The sequence below is a fragment of the Lichenostomus cassidix genome, chromosome 1, assembly GCF_008360975.1.
Source record: "Lichenostomus cassidix isolate B80296 chromosome 1, HeHo_3.0, whole genome shotgun sequence".
Classification (NCBI taxonomy): Eukaryota; Metazoa; Chordata; class Aves; order Passeriformes; family Meliphagidae; genus Lichenostomus; species Lichenostomus cassidix.
This window is the reverse complement of record NC_139479.1, coordinates 6,970,508-6,985,136: the sequence shown is the minus strand read 5'-3', so window position 1 is coordinate 6,985,136 and position 14,629 is coordinate 6,970,508. Positions and strand designations below refer to the sequence as shown.

The following is a 14,629-nucleotide window of genomic DNA, read 5'->3' as shown; positions in this document are numbered from 1 at the left end:
GATTCTGCATCTAAATAAGGAGTAAGCATTTCCTGCAATGCTAATTTTTCTTCTAGTCTTCAGACTTAAAAGGTCTATTCTACAGAAGTGATTCAAAGCATATGTGCAGTCTAGAATGAGAAGAGCAAAGTGATGTGAGCAACATTGGAAAAAAAAGATAAAATTGTTAATTCTATATGGGTTTTTTTCTTTTATTCATGGTTTCACTTGTGGTTTACACAAATATGTTGGAGTTGGGAGTTCTATATCAGTACATTATCACACTAGTTAAAATAATGTTCCTTACGCTATAGGAAATAATAATCTGAATTTTGGCGGTGATTTTTAAAAAAGCATTTTCCTTTTTTTGTCCTATAAAATCAGATTTAGTATTCATCAATACTTGCCTGAGAGTAAAAGGAAAAAGAATATGTAGGGAGGCTTAGTATTTGGTATATTCATTGTTGTGCTTAAATGATCAATTGAAAAAAGGATATTTACTTCAGCAAAATGCAACACCTCTCCATTAGCTTTCGTAGTCTTATAATGGAATCTGCATCTATTGCTGTGAGCATGACTTCTTCATGAAATAAATTAGGTTTTGGGGTTTTTTTGTGGGTGATACTTGCATATAAAATATGGTTTAGTTAGTGTGACAGTCCAGGTACACAAAAATAAGCTCCTGTATCTATGCATATGAAGTTTTGAGAGCAGTAGTGCACTAGAGAAAATCTGCCTAAAAGAAAATAGACGTAAATGTTCTCTATTAACATTTTTCTGGGTAAAAATTGTATGGTTAAGCTCTGTAAAAAGACTTTGAAAACAACTGAAGTTTTAGAAGAGGTGAAATTTAAGCAGTGCATTATCAGTCATCCTTCAAAGGATTTTGTGGGTTTTTTGTTTGTTGGGGGTTATTTTTTATTCTTATTGACACCTATATGGACATTTATATTAAATGGTAGCTGCATTTGGTTTATGCTATACAAAAGGGAAATAAAAATTTAAGAGGAAAAATTGGAAATTCAAAAGAGGAAGGAATTGCAGAAGTAATAAGAAGGGGAATTAAAGTACCCTTTGTTAATATAACATTAAAAGAGAGGAGGGTATCCCAGAAACAGAGGAACATCATGGGAGAAAAGACACAGTTCAAAAGAGCTGTGTCTGGTTATAGATAAAGGAAGCAATTTATATGATGGCTTTACAAAGATTGAATATAATGATGTACGGAACCCCCAGCTCTGGGTGCCCCAGTGCAGGGAAGTACTTCATTGAGTGGAAAATGCACTTTGCCTTTCTCCTGGGTCCCTGCAGCTGTGCAGAAATACAACTTTCCTTTCTAACCAGTGCAGAGCAGGTGAAGTTCTGGACTTGCTGAAGGGATTCTGCATTTGCTTTCTGATCTCGAGTTGTGTCAGAACTGCCACATCCTCCCACTGCAGTGCAGTGACTGCCTCTGATTTTTTAGTTGTTGTGCATAGACAAAATAGTGTTTGTTGCCAGAGTCAGGCATATTTTGGCCTGTTCACAATTAGTTCTCTCCTCTGCATTGTAATCCCTTCTTTCTGCCTAATTAATCTTGATACCTTTCCACATACTAAACAAATATTAAATGCCTCTAGCTAATGTGGCTAACCTGCACTCATGATTTGTAAATGATGAATTGAGACCTTTTCACATTCAATTTTTTCAGAACTTCTTGAAGTTAATTACTTTCAGATGGAGGAGAGGACTTGACATTATTCTCAAAGTATTTATTTTGAAAAAATACATCAATATCAGCTCACATGATTGAAGTGTTTAGCTGAAGAAGTAACCTGTGCACCAATTAGCAGAAATAATATTTTCTATTTCAAAAACCACCACAGCAGCTATGTTTAAAACTTGAACAGCTCTTTCGTGTTTCTGAAAAATAGCAATGATAAATTCTAACAGTATTAAAAAGCTTTTGGTCAAATAAATTGTGAGTGTCAAAGCCTTATAAAATGGGATTGATTAATTATACAGCACTGTAGCCTTTCTCTGTTAAAGCAGTAACAGTTTTCCAAGCTTTAAACTTCATGTTTTGAGTAAAAAAAAAACAAAACAAATCCCAAACAAACAAAACCTGAGATGCAAACCCAACAAAGAACTCCCAACAGTACTAACTGATGTAACTTCTGCCTACAAGCTTCCTATTTAACTTCTGTCTCCTAAAGTTCACGCTTGGAATCCTCCTTTGAGAAGTACAGCACTGGAAGTTCAAGTCATCCCACATAGTGCTTTGGCTCGGATCTGAATGCAGTCCATAAAATACTTGGCACTGATAATCACTTAGTATACAAAGCTGTGGTTTGTGTTTGTATTAAGTGATATACCTTGGAGCCAGTTTGGTTTCTTGGGATTGTTTTCTGTACCCACTTTGTATACTCTTGTTTGTTTTCACAGACAAATGCAGGAAATGAACCAGACATGGAAGATGAACAAGTTTGCTGTGAAGCACTGGAGGTGATGACCCTGTGTTTTGCTTTGATTCCAACGGCACTGGATGCACTCAGTAAAGAGAAGGCGTGGCAGACGTTTATCATTGATTTACTATTGCACTGTCACAGCAAGTAAGTTTTGGTATTGGGTTTTTTTAAAATCACATCTACTATTTCACAATTCAAAATGAATATAAAGCCTAAATGCAGAGCAGTGGCTTCAGCCCACCTGAAATTGTAATGTGAAGTTTTGAGGTGGATGTTTTCAGAAGCCATCCAGGTGGAAAGTTGTTGTATGTTATTAAACTTGGTTGCCAGTGCTTTGATCTGTTACTGAAGAGTTAATTTTAGGCTTTAAGATACTGTTGTTCCATGAATATTTTAGCTTTTCTCTGAGAAAAGACAGAGATCAGAAATTAGTATGTTTTAAAGGCAGTCAGATTGTGGTGCTCTCAGATGAATGGGGTAGAATTTGAGCACTGTGTTTTGGGGGTTTTGACTTTTGTAGATAAGCAGGTTGAAAAGTCTTAGGTTTAAGAATATTTGCCTTAACAAAATGATGAATAGTATCATCAGAGCATCTTTTTACAGTTAACTCATTGCACATATTGGTGAAACTGTGGAGGGTTACCAGAAATACCACAAACTTTATTAGTTTGCAGCCTGTGGTACAGGGTGTTGAATTTTCAGTTTCACTGAAGCTTGCTTGTATCACTCATTGTATGGAAAAATAGTTCATACTGTCAGTGCAAGAAGCTACCACTGAGCTCTTTTCTCTCATATGCCTGTAAAACTTGTGTAATATATGATAACCCCACTTAGAAAGGTGTAACTGCTCATTGTTACATGATAGAATAGTATAAACATGAGTAGAAACAGAAGCTGCTTTGTAAATGAAGATGGTGAGGTTGAACTAAGCTGCTGAAAAGTTCCTCTTCTGAATTAATGTGAAAACAAAACAGTGTTTTCTGTGCAGAGAAAGTTTAGCAAATACCAGACAGAACTCTGGATATCCTTCCACAGCTATTGTTCTCTAATCTTCTATGCTCAATCAGAGAACAATGTGACAAAAAAATATGCATGCAAAAAATTATTTTTGGTGCACCATAAAAGTCAAGGAAGATTATCAAATTCACATCTCATAAATAGCATCTTTTCTAGAAAAGATCAGATGGATTGTTAGCTTGTTTTCCAGAGTTTGAGACTGGGACTTCTGTTTCGTCAGAGCATAACCATGCTACCTCTAAACTGAGAAGCAGAATGCAAAATGTTTAATACCAAATGCTAGAACAGTTCTTCCCCTCCAGGAGAATTGATTTTATAGTGGTGTCCCCTGAATGCAAGACTGGTTTAGTTAACTGTAGATGGCTGAACAGTTAGTCCTAAATAATCCTGGAGCCCAGAAGTATTCTGCTGATTTCTGCAAAGTGTTTGGTAGTCACACATATGTGGCCCAAATAAATAAAAATTCTTTGTGCTGGTGTAAAGCAGGGACACTTACACCCATTGAAGAGACTGTCTTCTCTTAACTAAACAGAAACCTTTGTCCTGGAGCACTGTGTAGGGCAGGATTCAGGTTGCCAGCCCTGAGGGAGGTGTTTGACCTCCAGCTGTTCCACCTGCTGAGTGTGAGTTCACTGTGCAGCTCATGTCCTCTGTCAACTCTGTGCCTGTCGTCATGTGTCTAAAACAGCATGAGATGCCTGTGGTTAGGCAGCTGCATCCCTCTCATGATTCCTTAAGAGCTCTTAGGTTGTTACAGCTTCACAAAAATATACTACTTGTGTTTAAACACTGCATACTCCTCAGAAACGTAACAGTGTGAGACATATGTTTGCTTGGTCACATTTGTCACTTCAGGAAAATATTGCCTTTATCTATTTCATTCTACCTTTAAGTACACAGACCTGAGGAGTGTCTATGTGATATGTCCCAAGCAGTTGAAGGATTGTATCTTAAAATAACTTTCTGTGAGATGTTCTACAAAAACATTGGCTCAGCAATCAGACCCCATAAAATGTCAGTTACTGTTAAGAACAAAAGAGACCAGCTCCGCCCCACAGTCTGCTGCAACTCAGAGCAGAGTAGGAGAACTTGGGAAGATCAGAGAAGGGTGACAAGGGAGATCAAAGCTCTGCAATGACTTCCATCTGAGGAGCAGCTGAATAGCTGGGGGCACTTCATACTGGAGGAGAGATGAATGGTGGGAGGAGAATACCACAGAGACCCTTAAAATCAGAACTAGCAAAGGAAGAACAAATGGAGAGCAGTGTTTCTTTGTATAAGACCTTCTTGAGCATAACATTTAAGCAGTGCAAACCTTCAGTTTGGAAATGGTTTGAGGGCTTCTTTCATGAACTTGTCCAGTATAAGGGCTGTGTGATACTGCTCTTGGTAGTCTTCCTGAACCACAGATTGTTAGAAGCTGAGAGAACATTCTGGCGAAGTGTCACTGCGTGATTCCTCCTTGAGCACTTGCCTTTGTGCATGGTACCAGAGATGGGGTGCTCAGCCAGTGCATCTTTGCTCTGACCTAAGGTCATTCTTATGTGTCTTTGAAACCACAGTTAGCCACACAGGAAAAAGCTCTGAAGGGAATAGTGTTCTTTCTTTGGTGTGCATTCCACCCTGACTTCATGGCACAAAACAAAGACAGCCACACCAAATACACACTGCAAAACTCAGTTTTTCATATGTTGAGATACTTTCATAAAATCATTCGTTCAGCATTCATTTGTAGTCTCTTCCCACACAGAGTTGTTCCTAACAGTTTTTACAAGGCATACTGCTCAGACAATTAATCTACAACTTGAAAAAATTTGGATTTGCCTTAAATATTTTTTTAACCTATGCTTATCCATTCCCGCATTGCTCCAGTGATTAGATTAAGTTCGGAGATGGAAAATTTCCTTTAATTATAGCCACTTGAATTTTCAGGAGGGTCATTGTCTCACATCTTACTAATGATAAATTTTGATTACTTCAGAGATACTCAGCAAACTGCTGCAGTGATACATAAAAGCAGTTTTACTGGGGTGGTTCTGCTTTGTCTTACCAGGTACAACTGATGCTTAGTTAGAAAAAAAACTTTTTTAGGGTTGCAAAGGTGTAGTGGTTAGGTGTTTCTAAGTTTCTTTTACCTTTAAATATTTGATTTGTGGAACAGGTATTGTAATGTAATTCATGCATCTGAAATTTCACTGCAAGGAGAAACAATATGATGGGTAGTGAATAATTAATCTATTCCCATTTCTTACAACATTATGTTCAGCTTTAGAAAAAGGCATTAAGCAGATAAACACAAATTTAATTAATGGCCTGTTTGGATAGGGAGATTGAATTTAATGTTTCTATTAAATTATTTCCAGAACTGTTCGTCAGATGGCACAGGAGCAATTCTTTTTAATGGCTACCAGGTGTTGCATGGGACAGAGACCTCTCCTTTTCTTCATTACCCTGCTGTTTACTGTTCTTGGGGTAAGTTTTCAGAGATAAAGTTTTCAGTATGGGAGTGTCTGTAAAAAGTAATAGGACAAAATGCCTGCAAGAAAAGACAAATTGTTATTAACAACAGTCACTAAAATATACTTTCCTTTTGACCTACAGGCAAACAGCACAGCTGATTTCCTTTTGAGCTAGATTAGGGGAAAAGGGACTCATTTGCATTTTCTGATAAGAACATGAATGTTAGGCTTTAATGTCTGCATTAGATCTTTGGTGATTGCTAACCTTTAAGTAAAAATCATTAGCAGGTTAGAGAAATAGCCTCAGTTAGTGCCTTCTACTGGTCCTGCCAGGGCTTTTCAGTTCCCCACTCTCATGGCTCTCTTGAACATTTGATAAAAAGTTTTGATTTGGTTTTCTTTTTCCCATTCAGGTACAGAAATTGTTACTAAAATAGTTGAGAAGTCATTCATTAACTGCTAAATACAATTGTAAACTTCTAAAAGGTTAAAAATTACCTTGCACTTGTTTTCTTTTATGTTTACTGACAGATTATGGGAAATGTGTTGGTGTTGTACTGTAAGTAGAAGCATGTATAAATTCTTGTTTGCTTTTGGTTTACATAGAGCACTGCAAGAGAGAGAGCTAAGCATTCTGGAGACTACTTCACCCTCTTAAGACATCTTCTTAACTATGCTTACAACAGTAATATTAATGTACCCAATGCTGAAGTTCTTCTCAACAATGAAATTGACTGGCTTAAGAGGATTAGGGTAAGTTTTGGAATCAATTTATTCATGATAATTAGCTTTTTGCCTTTTTGTTGTAAAGTACAGTTCTGAGCTTGCTTAATGTTTGCTATTTGGAGTATCCTAACTTTCTCTTAAATGGCAGGATGAAGTAAAAAGAACAGGAGAAACAGGTGTTGAAGAAACTATCTTAGAGGGTCACCTTGGAGTAACAAAAGAGTTGTTAGCATTCCAGACACCTGAGAAGAAATACCATATTGGTTGTGAAAAAGGAGGTGCTAATCTCATTAAAGTAAGTTCAAGTTTTTTGACATATGGAGGGGATTCTTTTGTCTTGGTTAGGTTTTCATCTTTTTGGAGGGGGAATGTTTGGAGTTTTCTTGTTGGTTGGTTTTACCTATAAATAAGTAAAAATAAGCTTCACATCTTGTGGTCTGTATCCATGAAAATGTTTTTTATTGTAGTTTAATATTTTCTTTAAAAACAATTTTTAAAATTACATATTTCATTCATAAAGTGTATTTAACATTCTCATTCTTACTGTATTCCAGTACTTGACAAATATCACACAATGATAGTGAGCTGGATACAGGATAGTCCTGTACAGAACTGCCATCTTTCATTACCCCTGTAATGTCTTTTCTGCAGATATTCTTAATTAGTGCTATTACTACTTATGGCAGGTTTCAACAAGTGCATGACATCTGAGCATCTCTTTATTTAGACATGTTTTCTCTGTACCTCTGATATTATAGAGCAGGAATGTTGGGTTTTCAGCACTAATGGATAAAGAGCTTTGTAGATAGTACTGGCTCTGGTAAAAAAGGAATTTTTTACCGGTCAAGAATAGTACAGACTTATTTTTAACTTTCAGTGAAGAGGTGGGTTTGCAGGGAACCACTTTAGAATAGAGTCCTTCTGTTCTAAATTTAAAAGTTCTTTATGGTGTTGGTCACAATTTTGACTCTAGTTTTTTTAAGTACCCTCTGGTTCTCAGACATTCGTTTATGTAATAACCCTCATTCTGTTTTAAAATAATGTGCATTTCTGTGGTAACATGTGATTTATTGTCTTTCTTTTTCAGGAGTTGATAGATGATTTCATCTTTCCAGCATCCAATGTTTATCTACAATACATGAGAAATGGAGAATTGCCTGCTGAGCAGGCCATACCAGTCTGTAGCTCACCAGCTACTATTAATGCTGGCTTTGAGCTCCTAGTTGCACTAGCAGTTGGATGTGTGCGAAATCTCAAACAGATAGTAGACACGTTGACTGAAATGTATTACATAGGTACAGCAATCACTAGTATGTAATACTTTTAATTATCTATTTTCGACTTTTTAATGTATATATCATGTATAGGTTTTGTTTATATTATTCACTGAACCAAATGCTAAGTTTTTTAGTTCATGGTTTGTTTGTGGCTGCTTTTAACATTGCAAAATCAGGCTGTCAAAATCTAGAAACATTTACCAGTGTTGCCTCTATTTGATTTTCTTTATGCGGTAAATGTACTGACTTGCATTCTATGGTTGCATCCAAATTCCAGCCCCAGTCACATGCACAGTCTGACCCTTCCCATCCCAATCTCTGACTACTCCCCTTTGTCCATACCAGCTCCCAGGAACCTCATTCTGTCTCTATCTTCTACTTCTGTCTCATTGTTTCAGGCTCTTCCTAACCAATCCCAGAGCCTCACCAGGTATCTTCAGCTTAGTTTTAGTGCCAGTCTCTTGGTTGCTCACCTGGTTTATCATCATTTTCCACACAGACACAGGTCCACTCTCCTGTTTCTCTTTAGTTCTGAACTCATTCTCTGCTTGTTGTAGTCCTTTTTCAGGGTCTGTTTTGGCCTTGTCTCAGCACACTTCTGCACTGAAAGAACTTTCTCTCTCTCACTGGAGAAAGATAGTAATGATTGCAATCTGTTCAAAAACTTGGAATTGTTAGAGCTTCGAAATCCAATAGTCAATTGAAACTTGGGCTAATTTTCACAAGGATGGCAAAAGGCTTATTTTTCACACAGAATATTGTCGTCATAAAAAGCATTTCTTAAAAATTATCAAGCAGGAGCGTATTTTCTCCAGCCCTAAAGGGACATTGAAACCATTCTGCTGCAACATTAACAGGGAAAAGGAAAAAAGAAAATAACCAACAAAAAGCAAGCAAAATCCAAACACCATCAAACCAAGCAAACCTAAGCTCACATGGTGAGAAAGGCTGGGAGAGTTTGGTTTGTTCAGCCTGGAGGAGAGAAGCCTCTGGGGGTGCCTTATTGTGACCTTCATTACTTAAACATGGCTTATAAGAAAGATGGAGAAAAACTTTTGTACCACGTTCTGTAGTTACAGGACAAGAGGCAATGATTTTAAACTGAGAGTAGATTTAGATTGGACTCAAGGAAGAAATTCTTTACTATGAGAATTCTGTGACACTAGAACAGATTGCCCAGTTGTGGACTTCGTATCCCTGGAAGTGTTCAAGGCCAGGCTGGATGGGGTCCTAAGCAACCTGGTCTAGTGGATGGTCCTGACCCATGGCAGGGGGTTGGATAAGATGATCTTTAAAGGTCCTTCCAACCCCAGGCCGTTGTGTGATTTGATATACTCTTCAAACTCACAGAGTTTAGCAGAACCATAAGCAACTAAAAATAGTAACTCAAAATGAGAATTGTCCACTTCCTCTCAGAGTGGCAGTGCTACTAGCTTGAGTGGTGCTATCAGTGAGTCATTTGAGGTTTTTCAATCTCTTCCTGTTCAGTTCCTTTTCAGATGAATAAATTAAAAGGACAGCTTTATGGTTTTCCCCTCTGCCTCATCCTTTTTTCTTCACCCTTTTCTATTGGGAAGTAGTGTGTTTCTTATCACCTCACAATTAGAAGGATTTCATGGCATTTCCTTCCACTCAAGTATTTGATAAGCACAATAGAACACCAGATCTCTGTGGTATGCAGACAGAAGAGATGTATGAACTGTGCATGCTCTGTGATTCATATACCAAATCTGCTTGTAAGCACGCATGCTCTCTTGTATCAGAATTTTTTTGTGTTAGAACTACAGAACAACAGGTTAGCATAGGAAACCTGTGATCATAAATGTTATCTGAAGACATGTGAGAGAGAAGACTCAGGAGGAAAAAATATATATCAAGCTATATAGATAGCATTTACTAAAGCTGTTTCCCGTCCAGGCAAGTAAAAGTGAGGCTAAAGTTAAGTACTGTAACTTTTTAAAGTATTATAAATTTTTGAGACTGTTATAATTTTTGAAAGGCTTATAAATTGTTTATATATTTTATATTCATTCTGCTGACTTCTTCAGCTAAGAAACTTGCTGGTATTGAGGAAAAACTTCTGTTATGCTATAGAAGAAAATGTTATAATTACTGATAGAACTGTCCTTCACAGAAGTTGTGTTAATTTTAGCAATTAAGTTTTCTGATGGAACATTTGTTTTTTATTATATTGCAGTGTGATACAGACTAACAATTATTTTATGCAACTGCACTTTGTACTGCTTTGATGTCCTCTTTATTTCATAACAAAATAGTTCCCTGACCACATTCTGCTGTTTTCTTTTAGCTTGTGAAGCTCTCACGGAATGGGAATATCTGCCTCCTGTTGGGCCTCGGCCGCCAAAGGGATTTGTGGGACTGAAAAATGCTGGTGCCACTTGTTACATGAATTCTGTCATTCAGCAGCTGTACATGATTCCAGCCATCAGGAATGGGATTCTTGCAATTGAAGGCACTGGCAGTGATGTAGATGATGACATGTCTGGGGATGAAAAGCAGGACAACGAGGTAAATTTAATTACATAGAATTATCTAATCTTTAAAATTGCTTTTTTTTTAATGAAAAGATTATAATAAATTTCAGTTGCTAATCAATCACTTTGATTTCCACTGATACCTGTGGGGAAAATAGAATAATATTTCTTACTTGAATAGGTTCACTGGCAGAGGGGCACTTCAGAAAATCCAGGTATAGCAGGGTTTGCAGAATTCCTCTTCTTGCGTTTGTACTGGAAAGCATTGTACCTTATTTCTGCCACCAGAACTCTGTTAATGCAAAGACAGTATTTGGGTTTTCAGCTGAGAGTATGAAACACCTTAGATTGTCAAATTAAACAAAGGATGCAACTAACTATGAGACAGCTACGTGTTAAAGCTAATTGCACAAATTTTCTTCTGCTTTTCAGAGCAACGTTGACCCACGAGATGATGTGTTTGGTTATCCACATCAGTATGAAGACAAGCCAGCACTGAGCAAAACTGAAGATAGAAAAGAGTACAATATTGGAGTTTTGAGGCATCTCCAAGTAATTTTTGGCCATTTAGCAGCTTCCAGGCTACAGTACTATGTACCAAGAGGGTTTTGGAAACAGTTCAGGTGAGTAGAAAATTGAGTGTTGATGTTTGTTCACTGGGTCACTGAAGTGCAACAAAACTAATCGTAGTAGAAAAAGTGGCAATGATGTGAAGTGTAAATTAGCAGAAGTTGTGCAGCTTTATCTCTATCTCCCTTTTCCCCATTCTGCAGAAGTCTGTTAATAAACCAGAGTCTACCGCAGGATGGTTATTTTGAATTGTAGCAGTTTTTGATATTGAGACTTTGCATTAAGTAAGAAGTTAAACACAAGAGCTTGTTTTAACTTACCAGGGAGTGTCATGGACAGAACAGGTTGTATAGTACATCCAAAACCAGTAACTTCACTCTTTAAGAAGGAGGGGTTAGTAGCTTGAATAGTACTTTTTTTTTTAAGAAATAAATTGTTGGAGAAGAAAACAAAAAATATTTGACAAAATGTACTTTCATTTTCAGACTTTGGGGTGAACCTGTAAATCTACGTGAACAACATGATGCTTTAGAATTTTTTAATTCCTTGGTGGACAGTTTAGATGAAGCTTTAAAAGCTTTGGGCCATCCAGCAATGTTAAGTAAAGTTTTAGGAGGGTCCTTTGCTGATCAGAAGATTTGTCAAGGATGCCCACATCGGTAAGTGCTGAAGATTTTTCTCATTTTTACAGAAAAACATGTGTTTGTATCCTTATTAAAGTAATTAGAGTCAAGAGTGGGATTTTTAGGTGAGGTTTTTTAAGCTAATGGATTTTGCTACTTTATTTTTTCTACAGCCGGAACATTAATTTGTCTACAAGTAGCTTGAAGTACTTTATCATTATTGCTTCTACTTGACAGTTTGTATGTGAAGCATTGTGTATTGATCAAGGCAGGAAAAGATTATGCTATTTCATGTTTAAAGTGAAAACAATTGTAGGGGCCAAATGCAGTGTAGAAAATTTTAATACCAACAATTTTAATGGGCAACAATTCCTGCTGTCTTTGTTTTTTCCATAGTGTGTGTTTAGAGATGAGCCGAGAAGGAATCTTCAGTTCCAATGAGTGAAACTGTTCATACTCATTATGTAACCTGTAATTAAGGGCAATTGTGTAGAAGATTTATCTTCTTCTTAAGACTTCTGCTGTATTAGTAGTTAACTTCAAATTTGTATTTGTAGTTAACTTCAAATGTGAATACTGAAATTCAGCTTTGTAGAAAGTATATAAAAAACGACCCATGCCAAATCAGACTTCAAGTCCATAGATCACTGTCCTGATGATGGTTATTAATGAAGCAATATAACTAGGCTTTGTAAAGTTGTAATTCCCTAGACTTTTTTATCTATCTCTCTTTTTGAGATGGATGGTTAAAATTGCATGCAAAACTCAGTATAGACTAACAATGAACTCTGATGAACTTGTTCTTTTTCAGCATTTGGCCTTTTTTTAATTACTGTGTTTAATTTCTATCACTGTCAGTTGGCCTTCTTACTTTTCAGATCATGGGTGATTCTTTAACAATACAGATCTCTGTACATTACCACTGCAAATTGTCTTTATTGTGGAAGCTGACCATTTCCTTTAGCCTTCAGTTAGCAATTAAAATACAGGAAAAAGTTACACAAATGGATTTTATTGTGGTAATCTTTTGATTTCAATAGAGCTGATGTATGAATAAGAAGAATTTGTAAAGTGAACATCGTAAGTTTCATGGGTTAAAATGAGTCACTAGAAGCGAGTTGAAATATTACAAGGTAAAATGATAGCACTGATTTTACTTTGTATGCAATGGGTAATTAAATGGCAGATCCAGATGAGAAGCAGTGTGAGTTACCATTCATTCTTGGTATTATGTACTATCTCAAAGTATTTTCTGTGTTTTTGGAACTCTACTGGATTTGCATAATTGTACTTACTAATAAAAATGTTGCCCTGATTGTAGCTTAGAGAGGAGAAAACTGATGGTAACTAAACTGGATTTGTATATGACAAATTAACAGCCTTTCTATATTTTGTAAGTTACTTAATGAATGAATGAGTATTGCTGTTGAAGTGTTTCTAAATATTTATTTATTCAGCCTTTGAATGCTTGATTGCATGTCAGGGAAACAAGCTCTTCAGGGTTACACTGGAATAGATGCTACTTTTTAAATTTATTTGTCACTTCTTTATCTTTAAAAACAAAAAGTTGTTTCTAGGATGTATCAACTGGTTGTCTCTCAAGCACTGCTGGTTCATTGCTAGAGATTTGTTTGTAGATTATATTTAGAACACAGTGTCAAAGCCAGTCATAAACATGCAAAGAGATTTTATGAAGATGGCAATTCAGGGTTTTTTAGATAGGAAATAAAAAGGCTTTTTGTTTGGTTTTTTGCTGAATTGACATCTGTTTTGAACTGTTGTCTTTAGGTGTGATACAGTATTTGTGTTTATCAGTCTGATTCCTGACCATAAAAATACAATGTGCAGATACTGTAGTGTAACTGTAGGAAAACTTCAGTAACAGTTGTAGCACGTGTAAAACAGAAAAAGTTAAACATATTCCTACCTTTCTCATACATTTACCTGTTCATTCCTAGATATGAATGTGAGGAATCCTTCACAACTCTGAATGTAGATATAAGGAATCACCAAAACCTCCTTGATTCTTTGGAACAGTACGTCAAAGGAGATTTATTGGAAGGTGCAAATGCATATCATTGTGAAAAATGCAACAAAAAGGTAATGATTCCTTATATAATAAATTTTTGTACAGCTGTGATATTATATCTGTACGAATTTCAATCTTAGTTCACGTTCAGGGGCGAAAAATCTTCCTTTCATTACTCAGTTTGGTATTTGGCAAGAGCATATGAATGGAAATTTGAAAGCTGGTAACTGTTCATGTTCTTTTTTAGGTGGATACAGTGAAACGCTTGCTGATTAAGAAGTTGCCTCCAGTTCTTGCAATCCAGTTGAAACGATTTGATTATGACTGGGAAAGGGAATGTGCAATCAAATTCAATGATTATTTTGAATTTCCACGAGAACTGGACATGGAGCCTTACACAGTGGCGGGTGTAGCAAAATTGGAAGGGGATGACGTGAATCCTGAAAATCAGATAATACAAAATGAGCAGTCGGAAAATGAACACTCTGGGAGCACAAAATACAGACTTGTGGGTGTACTTGTGCACAGTGGCCAGGCCAGCGGCGGACATTACTACTCTTACATTATCCAGAGGAATGGTGGAGATGGTGAGAAGAATCGGTGGTACAAATTTGATGATGGAGATGTGACAGAGTGTAAAATGGATGACGATGAAGAAATGAAAAATCAGTGTTTTGGGGGAGAATACATGGGCGAAGTGTTTGATCACATGATGAAGCGAATGTCCTACAGGCGCCAGAAGAGGTGGTGGAATGCTTACATTCTTTTTTATGAACGCATGGACACGATAGACAAAGACAATGAACTAATAAAATATATTTCAGAAATCGCTATCACCACTAAACCCCACCAGATTAAAATGCCCTCAGCCATCGAGCGAAGCGTGCGGAAGCAGAACGTGCAGTTCATGCACAATCGGATGCAGTACAGCCTGGAATATTTCCAGTTCATAAAGAAGTTACTTACTTGTAATAGTGTCTACCTAAATCCTCCTCCAGGTTAGTGTG

General features: G+C 36.7%; 1 protein-coding gene across 2 annotated transcripts in view; it reads left to right on the top strand.

Moving 5' to 3' along the window:
- USP9X (ubiquitin specific peptidase 9 X-linked) overlaps positions 1–14,629 on the top strand; it is a 93,896-nt gene that overhangs the window by 65,315 nt on the left and 13,952 nt on the right. Inside the window, exons 26-35 of one of the 2 annotated variants that reach the window (XM_085048934.1) lie at positions 2,404–2,570; positions 5,807–5,915; positions 6,509–6,655; positions 6,777–6,923; positions 7,716–7,923; positions 10,214–10,434; positions 10,833–11,023; positions 11,456–11,629; positions 13,552–13,693; positions 13,870–14,620. In XM_085048934.1, the coding sequence (XP_084905060.1) occupies positions 2,404–2,570; positions 5,807–5,915; positions 6,509–6,655; positions 6,777–6,923; positions 7,716–7,923; positions 10,214–10,434; positions 10,833–11,023; positions 11,456–11,629; positions 13,552–13,693; positions 13,870–14,620 (2,257 nt within the window). Of the gene's footprint in view, positions 1–2,403; positions 2,571–5,806; positions 5,916–6,508; positions 6,656–6,776; positions 6,924–7,715; positions 7,939–10,213; positions 10,435–10,832; positions 11,024–11,455; positions 11,630–13,551; positions 13,694–13,869; positions 14,621–14,629 lie in introns of both variants that reach the window. The other variant, XM_085048924.1, reaches the window with a different exon arrangement.